At 38.9% G+C, this 25,829-nt stretch overlaps 1 protein-coding gene across 1 annotated transcript; it reads right to left on the minus strand.

Moving 5' to 3' along the window:
* Positions 1-2,361: 2,361 nt before the first annotated feature.
* Positions 2,362-25,573, minus strand: DAZL (deleted in azoospermia like). The gene is made up of 11 exons (XM_025294216.3): positions 25,334-25,573; positions 17,180-17,326; positions 16,684-16,775; positions 16,069-16,120; positions 15,562-15,625; positions 15,330-15,469; positions 12,199-12,270; positions 11,436-11,486; positions 10,511-10,624; positions 9,310-9,408; positions 2,362-4,373 (listed from the first exon to the last, which is right to left on the minus strand). Exons 1-11 carry the CDS (start codon positions 25,334-25,336, stop codon positions 4,320-4,322), a joined length of 888 nt encoding a protein of 295 aa, XP_025150001.1. The 5' UTR covers positions 25,337-25,573; the 3' UTR covers positions 2,362-4,319.
* Positions 25,574-25,829: the final 256 nt, after the last annotated feature.

Consider the following 25,829-nt stretch of genomic DNA (forward strand, 5'->3'; position numbering starts at 1 on the left):
GAGTCTGGGGCCCAGGAGTCTGAATCTCTGAAGAGTACCCCGGGTGGTGGTTTCAATGTCCTCTGAGATCCTACGAGGCTGATCTAATCACAGATAAAACCTCGCACGGCAGTGTATGGGTTTTTCGTCAAAGACAGACATATTGCCAAAATAATGAGCTGCAACCACGTCACATTCAGGAAAAAAGCGGTTGAGCTTCCCTCATTTAGCAGGTATGTAGTTGTCCAGTCCGACTCTTTGATGGACTGCAGCACGCCAGGCTTGCCTGTCCTTCACTGTCTCATTATTTTCTCTCTCAAATTCATGTCCATTGCGCCAATGATGCCATCCAACCATCTCATCCTCTGTTGCCCCCTTCTCCTCCTGCCCTCAATAGCAGTTATGCTATTTTAATATTGTTTAAACTTTACTGACATTCTGAAGGTCTAGCTTAGGTAAAAATGAAGAGAAAATGGTCTCAGTATTTTAAGTCCCTCCTCCTATTCTCACTGGTCCAGTCAGATCTATTCTCGGGGACGGGTATAGGTTGGTAATAGCAACTATGTTCAACGTGTGCCCTGCGGAGGGGACTAGCCCACTGCAAACAGCTGATCTGGCTTTCCCAGCACCGACAGCTGCGTGTCCGCCCTGACTTTCTTCTACAGTAAATAGTTGTACCCAATGGTGAACCAGAATATAGTGTATCTCTATTCACTTTATTCTAGGGAAAGACAATATATGTAACTACAGCCTTGATGTGTTTTTGCTAGTTTTTTTGTTTAAAAAAAAAAAACTAATTAAGGGTTAATACCTTCAACTTTCTGAACTGCTTGAAATGTTACTATTGCTTCAAATTTATAGAGATTTCATGATTCCCAACATCCCAGTAATGCAAGCACTTGTTCTACTGTTAAGGACCTAGAGAACTGGTATCTAGTATTTCATTATGTGAGAAAAGGCATATTCCTGGCCTTAATAGAGGTGAATATAAGACAAAAAGCCCCCATGTGTCTTGGGAAGATGAACTGGAGACTCAACTGGAAAACTTTTCAGACCAGTTAAAAACATAAAATATAGCCATCACAGAAAGAGCTAATTGTACAGTGACAGCTTCAGTTTCTCTATCAAGAGACAATTTTTTTGCATTTTTGTGGTACTGGCCCACAGCTACAGCCATATTGGACAGATGTTTTTAACTCCAAATGTAATGCAGAATTACCTATCGTTTCTTTGCTATGCAGATTGAATACTCTGTATGAGCATGCAAAACCGCACGTTTATAGCTTCAACTTCTCATGTTTATTGTGTTCTACTACCAAATGTACCATCTACAGATGGAAAACTCAGTGTCTTTGATGACGGGTGGTGAGGAATTGCTCAAAAATATTCAGTTACACACAGAGAAACATATTACACGTAACATTGGGAAAAACCAGACTCCACAGTTACCAAATTATGTACAGGAGCAATCTTTATCTAGAAGTGTTCCGAGGATTCCAAATGATCATGCTCAGCAGCTGGGCCTGTCTGCAAGACTTGGTCATTGGGAGGCTTTCCTCTGCCTCATGGCCTCCCACCCTCTCTAGTGTTTCTTTATGAAAGCAGCGAGGCGTGCTCTCTTATCACTGCTGCTCCTTATTACCTCCAAACAACCAGTGAAAGGAGGGACAACAACTAAGCAATGTGGCCGTCCAGTTTTATGAGCTCACCTTTAAAGACAACCAAGGGAATGTCAGAGAGGTGGGCACAAGGTTTTATAAACTAAACCCAATGACTTCCTTGCAATTCAAGGGTGCTAATCAATATTGAATAGTTATTTTGAACAATCACAAGGTTAACATGTTCTTATTACAAAAAAGAAAGCAGGCAGAATAAGTTTCTTACAGGGGTGACCAAACTTTATGGAATTGATTTTAGCCATAATTTGCAACTTTTCACACAAAAAAAAGCGTGGTGTAAAATTTTTTTCCATCCTAATGGCTTGGCTCTTTGTTGTGAATTTTGTGGTAATCCTTAACTGCAAATGTGCTTAAATTATCAAGCATATTTAAAGCAACAGTTTTAAGATACATATATAGTCTAGTTTTAGGGTCCAAAATGTTATAAACTTTATTTAAGCTTGGTCAGAACTAACCAAATAAAAAATGAAAAAAAGAAATCATTTCCTCATGAAAATATTTATCTCAGCTTCGTAAGATAAAGCAACAAAACTACAATGTACCAAAATGTGCTCTTATAAACTAACTTGGACAGATTTAAGAAACTGAACAGTATTTACACTTCTGAATTTCAAGGATCTCACTAAATCTTGTCACATACTACCCACCCAAATTCTCACCATTTTTTAAAGATAATATGAGATGAGTAAGCAGGTCAAAACACTTCTCAAAAAAATGTTTCTTTATTTCTATTTATTCATTTATGCAAAGACAGTATCAGCATAGGTAATAGGAACACATTTTTAAGTTTAAAATTAATTTTCCATTTTGAAAGGTTCAGGATTTTGTCTCTTCTACCTTACTCTTTTAAATACTTCAGTCCAACAAAATAGCAGACAAAACGTTTATTCCCTTTTTCTTAAGGGAATAAGGTCATACTGGAATAATGAGAATTGGCTCTTTAGAATTTAGGTATCATTTATAGTAACCTGAAGATTTAATCACAGAATAATACATGTAAGAATGTTATAGCACACACACACAAAAGTACAGAGAATTTTAAAAAGAACAAATTTCAGGGCACTTTCAAATTCTGAGGCGTAAAAAAGCCCTCTTGGGTATCATTAAAAGATTCTTCCCTTCAGATTCAGAACGAAGATTATTAGGAATGATAAGACAATGGGCACTGATGGCATGGCCCACGGAAGCCTCATTAGGACAGGGCTACACGGAGTTTCCGTGTTTTAATGAAGGGGCTGGCCCAAAACAGAAAAGCCAGGAAGCTCCTCTAAACCCATGGCAGGTCAAACGATGCTGCTACAAGTGATTCCCTTAGAAAGGGATTATCCCACTGCTACCCTTTCCTTCCAAGGCTTAACCCTCAAACTGCTTATACTACTCCTTCTTTCCTTTACATCGCTGTTCCAGGAGCAAACCTCCTGCAGGAACGGTGGAGACTGGAAAAGCAAGACTGTGGGTATAGCAAAGGGGCTCTGGATCTCTAGTTGCTTGTCACGATTTACAATGTCTAAGGAGGAGCCACCTAATCTAAAAATGGATTGTTAACTAACTCAAGTGTATTTTTGGGATATGCTTATTACTAAACAACTTTTGTGGTTTAGAAACATCAAAACTACTCTGACTCTCCTGGACATATTTTACTTAAAAAAAAAAAAAAAAAAAAAAAAAAGAAAGAAAGAAAGAAAGAAAAACAGGCTAAAAAAAAATAAAAATCTATCTGTTCTTTAACAAATAACTAATATTTTAATGTTTCTTATAAAAACAATTCCTTTCAGACACTCTGATTAACTTTTAAGTGACAAAGTTTCAGCCTTCTTTAATACCAATATTTTGCACAATTTAAAATACAGCCATTGAGTTTAGCATTTCAAGGGAAAAAAAAAAAAGTAAAAGAAAAAAGGAGAATGGTAACTCAACTAAAAAGTTTATGTACCTAGAAAAGTTAAGTTTGTTTTAGATTCTTTTAAAAAAAAATTTGGCCCAGAATTTTAGTTATCCTAATTACCATCCCAATCAGATATCTCTATGTGTGGATTCTAGATAAAAGATAAAGTATTTTGAAGTAATAAACATAAGACCCACTGATTGGACTGTTTAGAATCTGTTTACTGGGTTTAGATAAGGAAAACTTCAATAAAGCTAACTATATATTGAGTTTCACTGATTAAAAATGCAGTTTTAAAAACTCTGCTTTTGTGGTAAATTTCTAGACAAATCATAAAAGCACAATATTGCAGATATTGTACTGTTCATAGGTACTTGTTGGAGAAGTGAAGTGCTTGTATTTAAACTATCAAAATTCTGACCTTTCAAAATAGGTTTTCTAAAACAGTTTTTTTTCCCAAAAAATCAGCATTTGTTTTTAAACTCTTAAAATGTCAGGTAAAAATCCTTACAGATATATCTTAAAGTTATTCTTTTCAGTCTCAATTATTTTTTTACTTTTAACTATATATTCAACACAGAACCAGTTTCTAAGTAAATGTCTAATGAAAAAGTTACAATGTAAAATAAAACTAAGCAATCTAATATAACATATAGAAAGTCTGAGTGTGATTTATCAAAATTCAGAATTAAATTTCTATAACAGTGGAAAACTTTCAGTCTCTTACTATTCAAAACCTGTGACTTCCTATGAGACTAGAAAGTTAGCAGAGAGGATCAAACAGACTTAAGCACTGCCCGACTTCTTCTGAAGTGATGAACTCTTTTATCCTAGAAAAGACAGAAATAATCCATTTTAATTTCATTGAAAATTCCTATTACCATTATGACCTAAGAGACTTGAAAATTACTTAAAAGAAAGCATTTTTTTTTAGATTTAAAACTATAAATAATGAGAGAAAAGTGATCCTTTTGTGAAAGCATTCCTGAACTTTCAGATAACAAATGTACCAATGATCAGTTTTATTCAACAATTCAGTTAAAAAAAAAAATCTCGGTGACTCAGAAAAAGAGGACTTAGAAATCTACAGTTTTCTAATACGTAGATTCTTATTAATTCATGATTCTGCACTGATGTCCCAAAGACAGCTGGTGAAAAACATGAAATTTTTAAAAGTCTTATTTTTACTAAAATACATCTAACAGAAATCATGGCTTTATGATGGTTTGAGAACAGCACTCCATTTCAATCTGAAACCCTATGCTTTTAGATTAAAAGATACGAGTTTTGGCATCTTTAAAGGCATATCCTTAAGCTATAATGAAGATACGTAGTTTTTAAGGAAATGAATAGAAAAATTAAAGTATATGCAAAAATTTCCTTTCACTTTGTTGCCAGCAGATGTGCAGATACAAGAAATGAGGCCTTACAAAAAGGGTTGGAGCTGAGAACCAGTTCAGTTCAGTTTCAGTTCGGTCACTCAGTCATGTCCGACTCTTTGCGACTCCATGAACCGCAGCACAGCAGGCCTCCCTGTCCATCACCAACTCCCAGAGTTCACCCAAACCCGTGTCCATTGAGTCGGTGATGCCATCGAGCCATCTCATCCTCTGTCGTCCCCTTCTCCTCCTGCCCCCAATCCCTCCCAGCATCAGAGCCTTTTCCAATGAGTCAACTCTTCGCATGAGGTAGCCAAAGTATTGCAGTTTCAGCTTTAGCATCAGCCCTTCCAAACAACACCCAGGACTGATCTCCTTTAAAATGGACTGGTTGGATCTCCTTGCAGTCCAAGGGACTCTCAAGAGTCTTCTCCAACACCACAGTTCAAAGGCATCAATTCTTCGGTGCTCAGCTTTCTTCACAGTCCAACTCTCACATCCATACATGACCACTGGAAAAACCATAGCCTTGACTAGACAGACCTTTGTTGGCAAAGTAATGTCTCTGCTTTTCAATATGCTATCTAGGTTGGTCATAACTTTCCTTCCAAGGAGTAAGCGTCTTTTAATTTCATGGCTGCAGTCACCATCTGCAGTGATTTTGGAGCCCAAAAAAATAGTCTGACACTGTTTCTACTGTTTCCCCACCGATTTCCCATGAAGTGATGGGACCAGATGCCATGATCTTCGTTTTCTGAATGTTGAGCTTTAAGCCAACTTTTTCACTCTCACTTTCATCAAGAGGCTTTTTATTTTTTAGTTCCTCTTCACTTTCTGCCATAAGGGTGATGTCATCTGCATATCTGAAGTTATTGTTATTTCTCCCGGCAATCTTGATTCCAGCTTGTGCTTCTTCCAGCCCAGCGTTTCTCATGATGTACTCTGCATATAAGTTAAATAAGCAGGGTGACAATACACAGCCTTGACGTACTCCTTTTCCTATTTGGAACCAGTTCCATGTCCAATTCTAACTGTTGCTTCCTGACCTGCATATAGGTTTCTCAAGAGGCAGGTCAGGTGGTCTGGTATTTCCATCTCTTTCAGAATTGTCCACAGTTTATTGTGATCCACACAGTCAAAGGCTTTGGCATAGTCAATAAAGCAGAAATAGGTGTTTTTCTGGAATTCTCTTGCTTTTTCAATGATCCAGCAGATGCTGGCAATTTGATCTCTGGTTCCTCTGCCTTTTCTAAATCCAGCTTGAACATCTGGAAGTTCACGGTTCACATATTGCTGAAGCCTGGCTTGGAGAATTTTGAGCATTACTTTACTAGCGTGTGAGATGAGTGCAACTGTGTGGTAGTTTGAGCATTCTTTGGCATTGCCTTTCTTTGGGACTGGAATGAAAACTGACCTTTTCCAGTCCTGTGGCCACTGCTGAGTGTTCCAAATTTGTTAGCATATTGAGTGCAGCACTTTAACAGCATCACCTTTCAGGATTTGAAAGAGCTCAACTGGAATTCCATCACCTCCACTAGCTTTGTTCGTAGTGATGCTTTCTAAGGCCCACTTGACTTCACATTCCAGGATGTCTGGCTCTAGGTGAGTGATCACACCATCATGATTATCTTGGTCGTGAAGATCTTTTTTGTACAGTTCTTCTGTGTATTCTTGACACCTCTTCTTAATATCTTCTGCTTCTGTTAGGTCCATACCATTTCTGTCCCTTATCAAGCCCATCTTTGCATGAAATGTTCCTTTGGTATCTCTAATTCCATCCTCTTCTCCAGGAGATCTTCCCGACCCAGGGATTGAACCCAGGTCTCCCACATTGTAGGCAGATGCTTTACCGTCTGAACCACCAGGGAAGTTTGAGAACCAGTAATAACATGATAAAAGTATTTTCTTCTCTGTGCTTTTAGCTTAATTGTGTCCTTTTCCTAGGAATTAAATTCTGTTATCATATAAAGGGTAGCTTCTGGAAATAATGTAACGTGTTAAAACTCAGGGTAATATCCTATTTAGGTTGAAGTCCAGAAAAGTGGTCACAAACTCAAGTAGTTTAAAAAATTAGACAGGGTATGGAAGATTATGAAGGAGCTGGAATTAAGAGTGGAATTTATCATGGAAAGAGGGTATATCCTGTGTTGTGTGAGTGCTCAGTTGTGTCTGACTCTTTGTGACATCATGGACTGTAGCCCACCTGGCTCCTCTGTCCATTGGATTTGCCAGGCAAGAATAACTGGAGTGGGCTGCCATTTCCTTCTCCATATCCTGCCTTAGTGCATTTAAATTCAATTAAAACAACAATAACAACATTTAGCTAATCAAAATAAACAGGTCTAGATGCTAGACAACTTCCAACTCTTTGCTCAGAGGAGTAGAAAACTTTGCAAGGTTCCAAGGTAAACCTTTGCTTAGTACCAGGTAAAAAGTCAAGTGTAAAGACTCGCTGGGTAAAGAGTTTCTGCTTTACAAACAAATCCGTTAGTACTACCTGTTTAACCTTCAGAACCTTGGGCAAAGTAAGCTGTCACATGGCCCCCAGTTCTTTCCTTTTAAATTTACTATCTATGTACAATGAAAAACAAGAGAACAAAAGTCAACTTTAAATGACTAAGTCTACTCCCTATTGAGAAGATGGCTAAGAACTTAATTCTGCTACAGCTCTCGTCTTTCGTATTAAAGGAAGCCCTATGTACGTCTTCTTTTTTTTATTTTTAAACTTTACAATATTGTATTAGTTTTGCCAAATATCGAAATGAATCCGCCACAGGTATACATGTGTTCCCCATCCTGAACCCTCCTAAAAATGCTTTAAGTTTTATCCTATTTCCATTCATTGGTGGAAAAAAGCTATTCACCTTTCCCTGTTTTAAAATACAAAGCAATGGTTTAAAATTTCCCTTTGAATGTAAAATGCTGCATTTGGGAAAAATTCTGGCAGCTCCTTGGAAAGTTCAACATAGTTACTATTTAAAATGACTCAGCCATTTCATTCTTAGGTATATACCCAAGAGAAATAAAAACCTATGTCCACACAAAAATTAGTACACAAATGTTCATACCATTACTCATCAGGGCCTCAAAGTGGAAAACAAGCGAAATGTCTAGCAAGTGATGAATTGATATCAACACAAACTGGTAGACCCATAAATAAAAAGAAAACGAAGTACTAATACATGCTGTAACATTGATGAGCTTCAAAAACATTTCAGTCAGTGGAAGTCAGTCACAAAAGGTAACATGTATTATTCTATTGACATGAAACACTCACAACAGGCAAATTCTTAAAGAGGGAGGGATTGGGGGCAGGAGGAGAAGGGGACGACAGAGGATGAGGTGGCTGGATGGCCATCACTGACTTGATGGACTGAGTTTGAGTGAATTCCGGGAGTTGGTGATGGACAGGGAGGCCTGGCGTGCTGCAATTCATGGGGTCGCAAAGAGTTGGACACAACCGAGCGACCGAACTGAGCTGAACTGAACTGAAGGCTAGAGAGTTGGGGAGAACAGAGAGTGACTAATGGGTAGGGGGCGTTATTTTGGAGGTGATCAAAATACTCTAAAATTTACTGTAGTTATGACTGTACAACTCTGTGCATATTCTATGAAGTATTAAATTGCACACTTTAAATGGGTGAATTGCAGGGTACGAAAATTGTATCTCAATAAGCCTGCTGTAAGAAAACAACAAAAAACTTCCCTTTACTAAGCACAATATTCTTCCTTTGGTGAAGCGACAAGTTCCTTTCCACGTTCAGAGACCGAGAACTAAAGGGATCTTAGAGACTCCTCATTTCAGACTTGTAAAAACTAGAGCCTTAGTAAGATCTAAGTGATTTGTCCAAGGTGATAGTACTAGGATCAGAAACTGCAGACCCTTTCTTAAATTCTAACATCCACATTCTTCTCCACTGTACCAACTCTGAATCAACCTTCTTTCTACTCAGCTCTTTTTACTACTTCACGTGTGTCTTCCACCAAAGGTTCAAGTGCATCAGCTGAGTATTCAATTCCTTCTCCTTAGTCCAAGATCCACATACTCTTAAGTTCTGTTTTTGGTATCTAAAATTTTCTTTTCTTATTTGGTCAACTTTCAAGAACCCTTTGAATTACACTATTATTATTGTTGCTGTTTAGTCCCTAAATCATACGCTTCTGCTAAAGATTTCTTCCCTAAGGATAACCTACACTATACCAAGATTTAAGCAGATACACTGCTACTTAAAACTCCCTCTCAGGCTACAGTCAAAAGCTAAGAGTTCAATTATATGCTCTATGTAAGCTCAATATATATATATAAATATATGTATACCACAGGAAAAAAAAGATGCTTTATGGGTGACAAGTGTTCTTTTTATCCTACATATTATTCTTTTCATACCTTGAAGTAGTCGTCTTGAGTGACAACGGAGTTTCTCAGTCTACTCTCTGGATTAAATAGACAAGATACCACCGTCTGTATGCTTCTGTCCACAGATTTCTGAAACACAAAAGTTTTCAGTAAAGACTATTCATTCTTTTACTCACTGGTAACAAGCTTTTTGAAAAATCTTAATGAACACATACACTTATTTCTAAAGAATTCTCATGCAATTTTTTCACTTTTACCATGTCACATAGTATGTAACTTTTATACAAAATTTAAGAATTGTTTCATAAACTTAGTGATAGAATACTGGTTTAGAAAGCTCAATTAGTCAAGCCTTCAGATAGCTGTTTTTAAGTCTCTTTAATCTTTCCTGTTATACTGGAAGGAGTGAGCCCTCAACATTTCAAGAAACATTTATTCAGGTTAAACTCTGATAATATAACTAAGTTATTTTGGTGGGTTTTTTTTTTAATTTTAAATTGTATAACAAATCTGGGATTATTTTCACTGCAGAGTTCAGTAATTTAAAATCTTTTCCATTGAGAAATACATGAAGGAAGTACACATACTCCAATGGGAATTGTTTACTGTTATGGGAATTGTTCAGTGTTGTGCATATTCCAGTCAGATCAATTACTTTTCACATCCTCACCCATTCAAAAGACATAGAATTCAAGAATGAGAGATTATTACAGGGATTTGCTCTAAAATGATAAAAAGAAATCCCTCTATTTAAGTATCTCCATTACTAGTGAGCCCAGCACTCTCGAGGCCTGCCACCAGATGTGATGCTGTGGGGAGAATGCCGTGGACAACTGTGCAATGTGATTCATCTAAGCAAATGTCTACACTGGTGAAAGACAGGCGGACTGAAGCCATACTCATCCCTCTTTTGAAGAGTAGGATTCTTGAGGAAAACTACCCTTGGGACTCTGTCAAACCATGTTAATATTTATTAAACTATGGTTAAAAAACAAACCAAAAAAACCCAATGAAAATGGAAGAAAGGGAAGGACAACTAAATCAGTAACTGGTTTGCAGGTACCTAGAATTTCATTAACTTTTATGTAAATTGTGAAGCTTTTAGTCAGTAACTCAAGCTTTTTATATTTAAATTTGAGCAAAGATATCTGTTTCTCAAAGAGCCATTATTAAAACTTGAATAAAGCACATATAGAAATATAAACATTAATGAACAAAATTCAATGTTTGCCTTTTGTGGGCCATTTCCAGAGGATGGAGAAGCTTCGTGAACTGAGCATTCACTGGGCAAAACTTCAGCTCCTGTATCAACTTCATTACAGTGGTAGTTAATGGTTGTATAAGCCTACATTTAAAAGGATAAAAGTGTAATTAAAGAGATGTACATGAGATAGTCTTCAAAATAGTGAGCTCACACTGAAAGTTTAAATGTGTATTGTTCTGAGGTTCAATTACATTATTTCAGAAACTATTTTAAACTAAATAGTTGAAATGCAATATGGGAATCTTGTATTTTGAAGTGTCAACATAATTAGAATTAGAAGGAGAATTTCTCTAAGAAACTTCAACATATAGTATGGGAATGGGAAGGGAATTTCCCAGTGCCTGAGGATTTTTGCTCACATCCTTCAAATATCCAATCCTGATAAAAGACAGAAGGTAACAAAGGCTCAGATATTTTAGAGGTAGCTTCCTCTTTTGTTTTATTCATTTTCTTATATAACAGTGTTGAGAGCAAAACATTTTTGCTTCTTTCAACAGATATTTTTTTGGCTAGAAAACTCGATGCAGATTCAATATTAATTATAAATCCTTGGGGTTAGAAATAGCACAGGTATTAGTACTACCTTTCTTGGTTACATATTCTGAGCACTAGGGTATGCAGGGCGGCCATTGCTTAAGTACAGACAAATAATCTGAGAAACAAAAAGCACAGTTTCTCCCATGGGAGTGAGTGAGTGTGTGTGTGTGTGTGTGTGTGTGTGTGTGTGTGTGTATATATACACTTGAGTTGCAAAGAAATGTAACACATAAAGTAAAAAAGCATTTAAAATATTTCCAGGCAATCTTGATATGGCAAGGGTCAAGAAATACGTAACAGTAAAATACTTTTAAAATACAGAACAGGAAGTACATGCTCGGCTACTTCACCTTACCGGAGGAATAACATAACTCCTTTGTTCCCCAGCAGACCACTGCGGTGGCATCTTTAAAAAAAAAAAAAAAGAAAGAAAGAAAGAAAGAAAAGAACGCTTACTTAAATATTCCTTTACACTGTCACAAGGATCTGAAATAGACAATGTTGAGGTACTGGTGCTGGTTTCCTTGAGCTTGTTATAACAAAAGAAAATGGAAAAGTACTTTATGATATGTATGATTTTATTGTTACTTTCATATATTAACTCCATCTTTTTCTCAATTTTCTGGAGTTGGTTTTCAGGAAAACTCAAGAGACAGTAGCTCTTTGAATTTATTACCATAGTGTCACAGATATGGTCATCGTCTATGGACAGAAATTCTAGTAGCCAGCTAAAATAAACATTATCAAACATAATTGCAATTCAATGCTCTAAGAACTGAGTAATCATTTTATCTCAACCTATGCCTCTATAAAGACTCATAAGATTCAGCCTTTATGTTTTAGCTATTAGACAGCAAAGATGAAAACTACATGTTGAAATATAGAAGAGGACACCAAAACTTGTAAGACAGTACAAGAGAAAGCTTGCTAAGCTCATTTCTGTCAAAATATTATTCTCTTATTCTAAATAATAAAGAAGCCCTAATTCTAGACTAATTCTGTTTTTCCTTAAATTTTAGGCACACTCAACTACTTTTAAATGACAAACTATTAGGGAAATTTACATAAAGGCCTAAATAATATTCCAAAGTAAATAATTTTGATCCCTATTAAATTACCTGATAATTATAAACAGGCAGCTGATATCCAGTGATAACCTGAACTGGTGAACTTGGATAAGGAGGATAAGCCTGCAAACAAAGTTTACAGAAAGAATGAACGAACAATGTACATTTGTAAAAATCAGAAAGGAGTATCATTCCCAATGCAATAAAAACATGAAAATAAGGAAATCTTCGTTTTTTTATATCCAAGCCAAAATTCTGAGTGAGTGCTTTCATGAAGAAATAAGTATTCTCTGTCAAATGTTAGCCTTTGGGCTGGGAGAAGGAAGAGATAAATAAAGGCAGTGACTGATTTTGCAAGCCCAAGTTCACCTTTTTTGTATATTTATTCCCACCCAGAAGTTCTTTCTTAATCATGATGAAGCTCTATTAGAACAGATTTCCATGTTAGCATTAAATTAATACATGTGTGCTATTTTTTTGTAAAGATATTTGTAGGCAGTTTTGTATTCCTTTGACAGCACTTTGGGGTAACATGGAATACTCCCCATAGACATTTTGGCTCTTTCTGTGTTTTACTTCTAAAAGTTAAGGGCAATGTACAACCCCAACCTGGAAAAGAGATATTTCAATAAATATTTTCAATAAATATTCAAAAAATATTTCAATAAATATTTATTGACTGAAAATATCTAGGTACTAACATACAAAAATATACCAGAATAGGTAATAATACCTCATGGTAAATTTTATGAACAAGTAGGGCTTTTCTTGTAGCTGTTTTTTTTGTTTAATGTAAGAAAAGCTATATTCTATACTTTAGGTATATGAAAAATGCAAATAAACGAGAGATACTGCAGAGCCTTTTCACTATTATTTTATTTCTTTTCCTAAGAATAAAATGTCTTTTGAACGAAGAGGGTAAACTGAAGAAGGAAGAAAATAAATGTTATTATCAATAGGAGACAAGTATTCCAAATTTCACTTCGAATATTAAAGAAATCAAGACGACAAATTATATGCCAGAAACTCATAGAACTTACAAATATAATTAAATCGTCAGAAATTTATCCATGTTAGAACCACAATACATCTAGAAATCAACAATCTGTATGAAGAAGCACCTGGAAATCATTGCAAATAAAGACTAGTTGACCCTAGGAAAGAATAAACCAGGTAAACACATGAAGAAAACTGTCTTCAAGCATTTTAGGAGTTATTTGGGGGAAAATAGAGAGGAGATACATTCCATGTGGCTACAGTGATCAGTTCTCAGATAAAGACTTACCAACTATACAGAAGCAGACTTAAGCTTAGGATAAGAAGTAACACCAAGGGAACGCTTCATGCAAAGATGGGCAAAATAAAGGACAGAAACGCCAAGGACTTACTACAAGTAGAAGAGATCCAGAAGAGGTGGCAAGAATACACAGAAGAACTGTACAACAAAGGCCTTAACGAACCAGATAACCACCATGATGTGGTCACTCACCTAGAGCCAGACATCCTGAAGTGTGAAGTCAAGTGGGCCTTAGGAAGCATCACTACAAACAAAGCTAGTAGAGGTGATGGGATTTCCAGCTGGGCTATTTCAAATCCTAAAAGATGATGCTGTTGAAGTGTTGCACTCAGCATAGCAGAAAATTTGGAAAGCTCAGCAGTGGCCACAGGACTGAAAAAGGTTAGTTTCCATTTCAATCCCAAAGAAGGGGAGTGCCAAATAATGTTTGAACTACCATATAATTGAGCTTGTTTCACATGCTAGCAAGGTAATGCTCAAAAGCCTTCAAGTTAGGGTTTAACAGCATGTGAACCAAGAACTTCCAGATGTACAAGCTGGATTTAGAAAAGGCAGAGGAACCAGAGGTCAAATTGCTAACATGTTTGGGGTCATAGAGAAAGCAAGAGAATTCCAGAAAACCAACTACTTCTGCTTCATTGACTATACTAAAGCCTTTCAAAGTGTGGATCACAAAAAACTAAGGAAAATTCTTCAAGACATGGGAATACTAGACCACCTTATCTGCCTCCTGAGAAGCCTGTATGCAGGTCAAGAAGCAACAGTTAGAACCAGACACAGAACAATGGACTAGTTCAAAATTGAGAAAGGCATATTGCAAGGCTGTACGTGGTAACCCTGATAAATAAACTTCTACAGAGTACATCATCCTAAATGCTGGGCTGGATGAATCACAAGCTAGAATCAAGATTGCCAGAAGAATTATCACCAAACTCAGATATGCAGATGATACCATTTTAATGGCAGAAAGCGAAGAACTAAAGAGCTCCCTCATGAAGGTGAAAGAGGCAAGTGGAAAAACTGGCTTAAAACTCAACACTCAAAAAACTAAGATTCTGACATCTGGTCCCATCACTTAATGGCAAATAGATGGGAGAAAATGGAAACAGTGGTAGACTTTATTTTCTTGGGTTCCAAAGTCACTGTGGACGGTGAATGCAGCCACTTGTTCCTTGGAAAAAAAACTATGACAAGCCTAGATAGCATATTAAAAAGCAGAGATATCCCTTTGCTGACAAAGGTCTGTATAATGAAAGGTATGGTTTTTCCAGCAGTCTTGTATGGATGTGAGAGTTGGACCACAAAGTGTGAGCACTTAAGAACTGATGCTTTCGAACTGTGGTCCTGAAAAAGACTCTTGAGAGTCTCCTGGACAGCAAGGAGATCAAACCAGTCAATCCAGAAGGAAATCAACCCTGATTATTCATTGAAGGAGTGATATTGAAGCTGAAGCTCCAATATGACCACCTGATGCAAAGAGCCAACTCACTGGAAAAGACCCTGATGCTGGGAAAGATTGAGGATGGGAGGAGAAGAGGACAACAGAGAATGAAATGATTGCATGGTATCACTGAAGTAATGGACGTGCGTTTGAGCAAACTCCAGGAAATAGTGAAGGACAGGGAAGCCTGGCATCCTGCAGTCCATGGCATTGCAAACAGTTGGACAGGACTTAGCCACTGAACAATAACAAGAACACGCACCGCTAAGAATGGCGTCTCTAACACAACGTCCCATCATTGAGAAGGCTTCACACAGCGCTAGTATTGTCACCTACCATGCAAACTGTCGACAGGATTCCACAGACGGCAACAACTAAGACGGGCTTAATTTTTAAGGTGCTCGCATCAATAATAAGATCTCTAGTATAATACACACACCATACCTGAACATATTGAGTTATAGGGTTCATCATGGTTGGAGGCTGCATGTAAGTTTCAGTGTTTGGATTACTCCAGACACTCTGAAATTGTGGTGGAGGAGGAGGATTAAAAACCAAAGGACGTGGCTGCACATGATAAGCACCTTTTTAAAGAATAAAAAGAAAACAAAGCCTATTTTTAGTTCTCTGAAAAGCCACACATGTGTCATCAAGAACAATTCCTTTCTTTACTCACACAAATTTTGTTTCCTGATTGCAGGGCCCAGTTTCAGCTTTTTACCATGGAAATTTATCTGTGACTTAAAATAAAACAGTATCAAAACTAGAATTAATGTTCAAGTCTTTATTTCTAAGACTTTGATTAATACCCAAGTTCTCTAAAATTACTATTATCAGATCAGATCAGTGGTAAGAATATACCAAATCAAAACTTATCAGCATGAAACCACCTTACTTACCTTCACTCTAATAAAATTTTGAGAAGTTATGGAATTTGATTAAAAAAAACAAACCTTCACTCTGTCTCTAATCTTTCCTGTCTCTAGTTCATGAAGCTGGATGTTCAATCAAAAATACAGAGGTTCTGATAAGTTATGTAAATTATTCCAAGCCTGAGTTTCAAACAGGAAATATATTTATTTCTGTATCTTATAAAATAATGAGTATATATTCAGGACACAAATAATACTAAACACCACATCCATAACATGATAGAGATTTTTTCCAAAAGAAGATTACTTACTTCTACTATCTTCTGCACATCCACATCATTATAAAATGAAACAAATCCATAGCTAGAAAGTCAGATAAATGAAGTTTAAAATCACCACCGTATCAGTACATAGTTTAAAACTAGTGTTCTGTAACTGACTAAATAATGATAAAGGATGAAAAATATACTGAGGTAAATAACTATAAGATGTACATGACAGATTCTCTATAAATACTACTGTTTTACTTTCCTACCCTGTATCAGAATTCACAAAGATTAAGGCAATGTAGGAACTTAATTAACAAAAAATTCATACCTATGAATCTGAGTTTAACTTATTATCTATGGCAAAATCATTAAAATTTAAGATACTGTGAAACGTATGAAGAAAACAATTCTTTGATAAAACTGACTAATCCTCTTATGTGAAATGAAGACAAGAAATATTTAAATACAAACACTAGGCAAATGATTAAATAAAAGAGCTGGCAGCAAAACTTACCCTCTACATGAAAGTTACAAAGCAACAAATTTCTCTTATACAAATGTTAGAATACCAGTTTTCAATTTTTCTTTTCTGAAATTCTATACATGCTATAGTTGAGATATTTATTATAATTTGTATTGAACATATGTTTTACTCACCCTTTGGACACACCAGTTCGATCCGTGATTATCTTCACTTCTTTTACTGAACCATATCTAGCAAAGAAACTTCTAATTTCTGTTTCATCCATCTATGCAGAAGAATTGATTTTTAAAAGTAAAAGTTCAACATTCAAAAATTTCAATGATACTATAAAGAAGATTCGGTGATGTGGAAATATCTCCTCCAAGATCCCCAAACTACACATCTATATCAAAGATATTTTTAGCCTCTAAAGGTTATACATAAAAACAATTCCAAACCTGCATGAACTACTTAAAAAAAAAAGTCTTATGTTTACTGCTAAGTCGCTTCAGTCGTGTCCGAGTCTCTGCGACCCCATAGACGGCAGCCCACCAGGCTTCCCCATCCCTGGGATTCTCCCAGCAAGAACACTGGAGTGGGTTGCCATTTCCTTCTCCTTACGTTTACAACACTACCCAAATCCCACTATTCACAAAATACTTTCAATAAATGAAAACATGAATACATTACCCTAATATCAATTCCACCAACAAAAACAGTGTTTGGCATGATTTTGCCTTCTGGTAAAACATAGCCTTGGCTGGTGGTAGCTGAAGACGACTGGGTGCTGGCCTCTCTGGAGATGGTTGAGTTTGGAGTCTCAGGATTTGCAGCAGACTGTAATTTGGAAAGCAGATGTCATCACTAGATTAGCAGGCTAAAATCATAGATGCTATGAAATGTAATTTATTTTTAAGGCTGCATATTGTCACCCTGCCCATTTAACTTCTACGCAGAGTACATCATGCAAAATGCTGGGATGGATGAATCACAAGCTGGAATCAAAGACTGTTGGGAGAAATATCACCAGCCTCAGATATGCAGATGATACCATCCTAATGCAAGAAAGTGAAGAGGAACTAAAGAGCCTCTTGATGAAGATGAAAGAGGAGAGTGAAAAAGCTAGCTTGAAATTCAACTTTCAAAAAACTAAAATCCTGGCATCTGGTCACATCACTTAATGGCAAACTGACAGGGAAAAATGGAAACAGCAACAGACTTAATTTTCTTGGGCTCCAAAATCACTGAGGACGCTAACTCCAACCATGAAGTTAAAAGACGCTCGCTCCTTGGAAGAAAAGCTATGACAAACCTAGACAGCATATTAAAAAGCAGAGACATCACTTTGCCGACAAAGGTCCACTGCTGTGGTTTTTCCAGTAGTCATGAATGGATGTTAGAATTGGACCATAAAGAACACTGAGCGCCGAACTGATGCTTCTGAATGGTGGTGCTGGAGAAGACTCTTGACAGTCCCTTGGACTGCAAGGAGATCAAACCAGTCCATCTTACAGGAAACCAACCCTGAATATTCATTGCAAAGACTGAGGCTGAAGCTACAAAACTCTTGCCCCCTGATATGAAGAGCCAACTCACTGGAAAAGACCCTGACCCTGGGAAAGACTGAAGGCTAAAGGAGAAGAGGGTGGCAGAGGATGAGATAGTTGGATGGCATCACCGATTCAATGGACATGAGTTTGAGCAAACTCAGGGAGACAGTGAAGGACAGGGAAGCCTGGCGTGCTGCTGTCCATGTGGTCACAGAGAGTCAGACAGGACTGAGTGACTAAACAACAACGATAAAAGTACAAAAGGCTGCAAGATAAAGATGAAGATATTATGCCTTAGCTTATGAAGGAAAACAGAAACAAGGACAAAAGAAACTGGTAGATATTTTTGAAAATATTAGCACAATGTAATAGAATTAGTTACAATAATGGAAATTAAAGAGCTCCTATTTTGTTAGATGCCAGAAATTATGATAAATTTAAGATTTCTACAAACTGCTAGAGATGAAATAAAAATTGCTGTATTACCAAATTGGAGTGTTTTGGCTTTTCTCTATTAATTCATGCTCATACTAATGTTCTAACATACTTTGTGTTTCTATCTGAACATCTCCTAACTCTTTCCTTTATGCTCATACTAATGTTCTAACATACTTTGTGTTTCTATTTGAACATCTCCTAACTCTTTCCTTTAACTATGTTAGTGATATTTCATGATAATGAAGTCAGAGAGAATAAAAACTATTTTAAAGCTTTTCCATTTTTAAATGTTTTATAACTTTTTTTCTAAATGGGACTATATTACATAAGTCACATACCTTGAACTATAGAGAAATTCGACTAGATTTCTTTCCAAGATATAAAATTTACCAATTTCTTTCAATTAACTCACATTCAAACACCCAAGGCAGTTCCGAAATTCTTAAGACTTTCTCTTCAATTTCCCCTTCATTTGTGAATGAATTTTCAATACCTTTTTATTTGATAAACTATTTATATTATTAGCTGTATGTGAACCACAATGGATAGATGTATTTCAGTTGAGAGGTGCAGTATTCACGCAGAAAACTGTGCTGGAGTAAAAAGGGTTATGATAACATATTGATTCTCAACCTGGGAAAGATTCTGTGACCCAGGGGCACCTTTTGGTTTTCTCGGTTGAGGGGTGTACCTGGTAGAGGAAAATAATAGAAAGCGAAAGACCAGAGCTCTCCTCAAGAAAATCAGAAATACCACGGGAACACTTCATGCAAAGATGGGCTCAATAAAGGGCAAAAACAGTAAGGATCTAACAGAAGCAGAAGTGATTCAGAAGAGGTGGCAGGAATACACAGAAGAACTGTACAAAAAAAAGTCTTAATGACCTGGATAACCATGATGGTGTAGTCACTAACCTACAGCCAGACATCCTGAAGTGTAAAGTCAAGTGGGCCTTAGGAGGCATTACTACAACAAAGCTAGTGGAGGTGATGGAATTCCAGCTGAGCTACTGCAAATCCTAGGAGATGATGCTGTTTAAGTGCTGCACTCGGTATGCCAGCCCATCTGGAAAACTCAGAAGTGGCCACAGCACTGGAAAAGGACAGTTTTCATTCCAATCCCAAAGATGAACAATGCCAAAGAATGTTCAAACTAACATACAATTGTGCTCATTTCACATAAGGAAGATTATGCTAAAAATCCTTCAGACTAGATTTCAACAGAACATGAACCATGAACTTCCAGATGTTCAAGCTGGATTTGGAAAAGGCAGAGGAACCAGAGATCAAACTGCTAACATCTTTTGGTTCATAGAGAAAGCAAGAGAATTCCAGAAAAACAACCACTTCTGCTTCATTAATGAATTAATTCATCAGTTAAACTATGCTAAAGATTTTGACTGTGTGGATTACAATAAACTGGAAAATCCTTCAAAAGACAGGAATACCAGACCACCTTACCTGCTTCCTGAGAAACCTGTATACAGGTCAAGATCCAACAGTTAGAACTGGACATGGAACAATGGACTGGTTCAAAACTGGGAAAGGAGTATGGCAAGGTTGTATATTGTAACCCTAATTATTTAACTTCTATACAGAGTGAAAGTGAAAGTGAAGTTGCTCAGTCGTGTCCGATTCTTTGCGACCCCATGGACTGTAGCCTATCAGGCTCCTCCGTCCATGGGATTTTCCAGGCAAGAGTGCTGGAGTGGATTGCCATTTCCTTCTCCAGGGGATCTTCCCGACCCAGGAATCGAACCTGGGTCTCCCACATTGGGGGTAGACGCTTTACCATCTAAGCCACCAGTGTGGTTTACAGAGTACATCATCCCAAATGCCGGGCTGGATGAATCACAAACTGCAATTAAGACTACTGGGAGAAATATCACCCTCAGATACGCAGATGACACCACCCTAATGGCAGAAAATGAAGAGGCACTAAAGAGCTTCTTGATGAAGGTGAAAGAGGAGAGTGAAAAAGTTGGCTTAAAACTCAACATTCAAAAAATTAAGATCATGGCATCTGGTCCCATCACTTCATGGCAAACAGATGGGGGAAAATGGAAACAGTGACAGACTTTATTTTCCTGGGCTCCAGAATCACTGTGGATGGCGAATGCAGCCATGAAGTTAAAGGTCGATTGCTCCTTCAAAGAAAAGTTATGACAAATCTAGACAATATATTAAAAAGCAGAGACATCACTTTGCCAACAAAGGTCTGTATAGTCAAAGCTATGGTTTTTCCGGTAATCATGTACAGATGTGAGAGTTGGACCATAAAGAAGGCTGAGTGCAGAAGAACTGATGCTTTCGAACTGTGGTGCTGGAGAAGACTCGAGTCCCTTGGACAGCAAGGAGATCAAACCAGTTGTTCCTAAAGGAAATCAGTTCTGAATATTCATTGGAAGGACTGATGCTGAAGCTCCAAACTATGGCCACCTGATGAGAAGAGCTGACTCATTGAAAAAGACCCTGATGCTGAGAAAGATTGAAGGCTCCAGGAGAAGGGGGCGACAGAGTATGAGATGGTTGGATCGCATTCTTGACCCAATGGATATGACTTGAACAAACTTGGGGAAATGGTGAACGACAGGGAAATCCGGTGAGCTGCAGTCCACAGCGTCTCAAAGAGTCAGACAGTGATTAGTGACTGACCAACAACAAAACTGGTTATCTGGTTGGTAGAAGCCAGAGATATAATAAGCATCCTAAAATCCAAACAACACCCCCCATAACAAAGAATTATCTGGCCCCGAATCTGCATAGGATCAGTTGAAAAACCCTGTGATATTGTTGGCAGAATTGAAGAGTAAAGTTCTAAATCTCATGTTCTGTTTAAGTAAAATGGATATTTGAGACAACAAAACAGTAATCTGAGAAAAAGAAAAATCCATTAGATGCTATAGACAGTTTCCTTTGGGTTGTACAAGTTGTGATATTAAGTATGCTGCTGCTGCTAAGTCGCTTCAGTCGTGCCCGACTCTGTGCAACCCCAGAGACGGCATCCCACCAGGCTCCCCCGTCACTGGGTTCTCCAGGCAAGAACACTGGAGTGGGTTGCCATTTCCTTCTCCAGTGCATGAAAGTGAAAAGTGAAAGTGAAGCCGCTCAGTCCTGTCCGACTCTTAGCGACCTCATGGACTGCAGCCTACCAGGCTCCTCCATCCATGGGATTTTTCCAGGCAAGAGTACTGGAGTGGGGTGCCATTGCCTTCTATGTGATAGTAAGTATAAAATTTATCTAATCATTTCACTAGGGTCAGGTCTTAAGGAAGGCACCATTCTGTCCATCCTATTCCTTAGCCAGCAGATGGCGCTCAAAGCTAAACTAAGGAACGTACTCCTTTCAAGAGGCCTAAACAGGGATTTAAAAACTGCCTGTGTGTGTATTTCTATACAATTATTAACTTATATATGAGCTTTCTAGGTGGCTCAGTGGGTCAAGAATCTGCCTGCAGGAGACGTGGGTTTGATTCCTGGGTGGGGAAGATCCCCTGGAGTAGGGCATGGCAACCTACTCCAGTATTCTTGCCTGAAAAATCCCATGGACAGAGGAGCCTAGCAGGTCACAGTCCATTTGGTTGCAAAGAGTTGGACACAACTGAAGCAACTTAGCATTAGCAGCACATAACTTATGCATACAAATCCACAACCAATAGACGATCTTTGGGTACTTTTAAACTATTGCCAAAAATACTCTACAAATTAATTCTTGTTGTTGTTCAGCTGCTAAGCTGTGTCTGATTCTTTGCTACTCCATGGACTGCAGCATGCCAGGCTTCTGTGTCTTTCTCCTGAGTTTTTCTCAAACTCATGTCCACTGAGCTAGTGATGCTATTTTAGGTTAAAGCTAAAAGTTTGGTGTTAAAGAATTAATCATAACGAATCAATAACATGCAGAAAATAAATTACATGTAAATTAGATGACAGAAGTAATTATTTTTCTTAATTACACCTTCAAGTGAGTTGATGGGTTCTAAAACGAGTAATTCTGGAATATTAAGGAAGGGTGAACCTGGAGGCCATCATATACACAAGTCTCATCACTACTATTTTCAGTAACGGATTCCCTTTTATATTTGAATGACCAAGTGACAAAGATAACTAAAAACTGGAAATAAAACTTATCATCACTAAAGCATCTGGGATGTCAGCTCTTTGACAACATTTCATTCAACTATTAACGTCCACATGCAAGCAAACTGAAATCTATGTATACTGGCTAGGTCAGACTAAAAGTCTATAATTTGCAGTCATCGGTGTTACATCCACAGAAGGAAGTAGTTATTAAAGAGAAAAATGAAGTGAGTGTCCAACTCTTTGCAACCCATGGACTGTGGCCTACCAGGCTCCTCTGTCCATGAGATTTTCCAGGCAATAGTATTGGAGTGGATTGCCATTTCCTTCTCCAGGGCATCTTCCAAACCCAGGGATCGAACCCGGGTCTCCCGCATTGTAGACAGACACTTTACCGTCTGAGCCACAGGAAATTCTATTAAGGAAACTGTACATGAAAATCAGAATAAAGCCTTTTATGTAAATCCAAGAGTAGACTCTCAGGGGAGGGGGGTGGAATCCAAACAGTAAACATACAATCCTGGGAAAGCTAAGCAAGAAAAAGCAAGAATACAAAAATACACATTAGTCTTGAAAAAAATGGGATATGACTACTATCCCAAAACCTGGTGAAGATGGTCCACTCCTGCATCCAACACAGAGATGGTAAAGTCTAGCAGCATACAAAAAATACACAGTTAAGAAGAACAGTTTATTGTAAATTCAAGTATGGTTATTAGGAAATCTGTTACTGTAATTCACCACAGAAAAATCATTTGAAAAAATACAGTATTTCTTAATTTAAAGAAAAGTAAAATGAAAGAACTTTATTTTCTATCAATCTAATTCTAGATTATCATTAAGTTCAAAGTAAAATATGACAGTAATTTATGCTGAAACTAGAAATAAGGGTCTCTCCTTATCACCACTATAAATTTTTTCCACTATATATGACAAATGTAAATATTGAGTTCTTATAAATCACCATGAAAAGACAAATACAAATAGAAAGGTGGATCAAGAATGGAAAAAAGAGAAATGGAAAACGTTAATGACAAACTTTAACTTCACTAATGATAAAAAAAGTACATCAACACAAGTGGAATATTTTCCAATTAGACTGGCAACTTTTAAAACATATACTACCTTTCACTGCGTGGAAAGGGGGTCATATTACACACCACCAGTGGGAATATATACTAGTATATCCTTCACCAAGAGTTACTAGGAAAAAATTATCATAGTTCAAAATTGTTATAACATGGGCATAACCCTTTCAACCAGTGATTCATTCTACTCCTGGCAATTTATTTCAAGCTATTAATAGAATAAACAGGCCAAAACATTTTCACAAAGACACCCATTATTGTACTGTTTTAATGCACACAAATTACTCATTATAAGGGAATTTGGTAAAATAAGTGATGGTAATATATAAGTATACAATTTTTGGTAAAGTAAGAAGTTATGTATTCAAAATTATTTTACATTTCTCTTTGGAATAAGGCCCACTATATTAAGTGAAGGATACAGGTTGTAATTTAGTATTACATAGTATGGTACACTTTTTATAAAATACACCTATTTGCAATACATAAATGAAAGCAATCTGGACGGACATACATCAAAACTTCAGAGTGGTTACATACCTAGTTTAAGATGGACTCTACTTCCTTACATTGATTACTTTCTAATGAGTTAATATGCTAGTTTTATATAAGAAAAAAATCAATAAACATGCATTTCTCTCCTCACCCTCTTAAAAAAAAAAAAGAGGACAAAACTGTAAACATTCACAGTAACTCAGCTTATTAGGTAATTACTGATGTGGGTAAGTACAAGACACAATTATTACAAAGAGCAGTGGCATACACTTGTAAACTTTTACTTTAAGCTTTGTGTGCACTAATAAATTGTATATAAATTTTCTCCCTTTACTTCTAAAAATAGTGTATACTGGTTATTACACTATAGGCGACACTACACTACAGTATTTGATGCTATATACATCATCGGAGGCTTGATGGTTGGTCAAAACTGTTTTCAGGAGATGCCCCTCGAGGTGGCATCAACTCTAATGCATTTAACAAAACGCTCATAAATGTCACCCAACAGACCCCGTTAATACTCGAGGGACGCTCTGTTGGAACGTTTCTGGTTTCTTTAAGGGAAAAGAATTTCCCAAGTTAAAAATTCCTCGAGCTCCCCACTCCGCGGCCGCCCCGAGGCGAGGGCGGCGCCGACCTCGTGAGGCGATGATGGCGTCCCACCCGAGGCCGGCGCGGCGGCGGCGCCGCACAAGCACGAGGCCCTCGCGCCCGCGCCCTCCCGCAGCGACACACCCCCAGGCCCCGCCCCGGCCCCGCCCCGGCCCGTGGGGGCCCCGCCCGCCGGCGTCCCGCCGCGTGCGCCTCACGGGCCGCGCCGGGCCCGACGCCATCTCGCGGAGGCCGGGCCGCCCGCCCGCCTCGGTAAGCGCGGGAAATGGGCCTTCCGGGGTGGCGTGGGCCCGCCCGGAGCCCGGCCGGCCGAGTGCCAGGCGCCGCGCCACACCCCGGCGGCTGCGGCCCGAAGGCCTCAGGCCTTGCACGTGCTGGGCGGCGGCCCCCAGCGCTCCGACAGCCCGGCCTCATCCCCTCCGCCCGCCCTCGGTGCCGCGGAGGCCCTGCCAGGCCGCCTCGGCCGCCCTCAGGCTGGGCCCCCAGGACAAGCGAGCCCGGCAGCCCTGCTCCGGGTCCCGCCCCAGGCCCCCTTCAGCGTCCGGGCCACCCCAGGGAGCCCCCTGGGCCTCCTCCACTCACCATGATGGCGACAGCCAGTGTTCCCTCAGAGGGGCTCGAGGACGAAGCAGAGGCTGGCTTCGGGCACCGCGCTCGGAGCTGCTGTTGGGTCTGCTCGTGCCCACTGCCCGGCCGGACTGGGCAGAGGGAGCGGCGGCAGACCCAGCAGAGAGAGTCAGAGACGTGTGGCGATGCCGAGGGGCGCCGGCAGACTGAGGCGTGGCCGGCGGGGCGCTGGGAGGTGGCTCCTGCGCAAGGTGCGGGGGGGCTCGTCGGGGAGGCGCCTCAGCCAATGGGCGGCCACGCTGGCGCCCCCCGGCCGCGGGGGCGGGGCGGGGCGGGGGTGGGGGGTGGGTGGGAGGCTCGCGCAGCACGACTGCGCAGGCTGGGGGTACGCAGGGGGCGCGTGAGGGCGGTCATCCCGCCCCCCCCCACAAGCGCCGCCCCCAGATGAGGGGGCTGGCCGACCCCCCGAAAGGCATGTTACCCCAAAAGTGCTATGGAGGCACGCCTGAAA

Source organism: Bubalus bubalis, chromosome 1, assembly GCF_019923935.1.
Source record: "Bubalus bubalis isolate 160015118507 breed Murrah chromosome 1, NDDB_SH_1, whole genome shotgun sequence".
Taxonomy (NCBI): domain Eukaryota; kingdom Metazoa; phylum Chordata; class Mammalia; order Artiodactyla; family Bovidae; genus Bubalus; species Bubalus bubalis.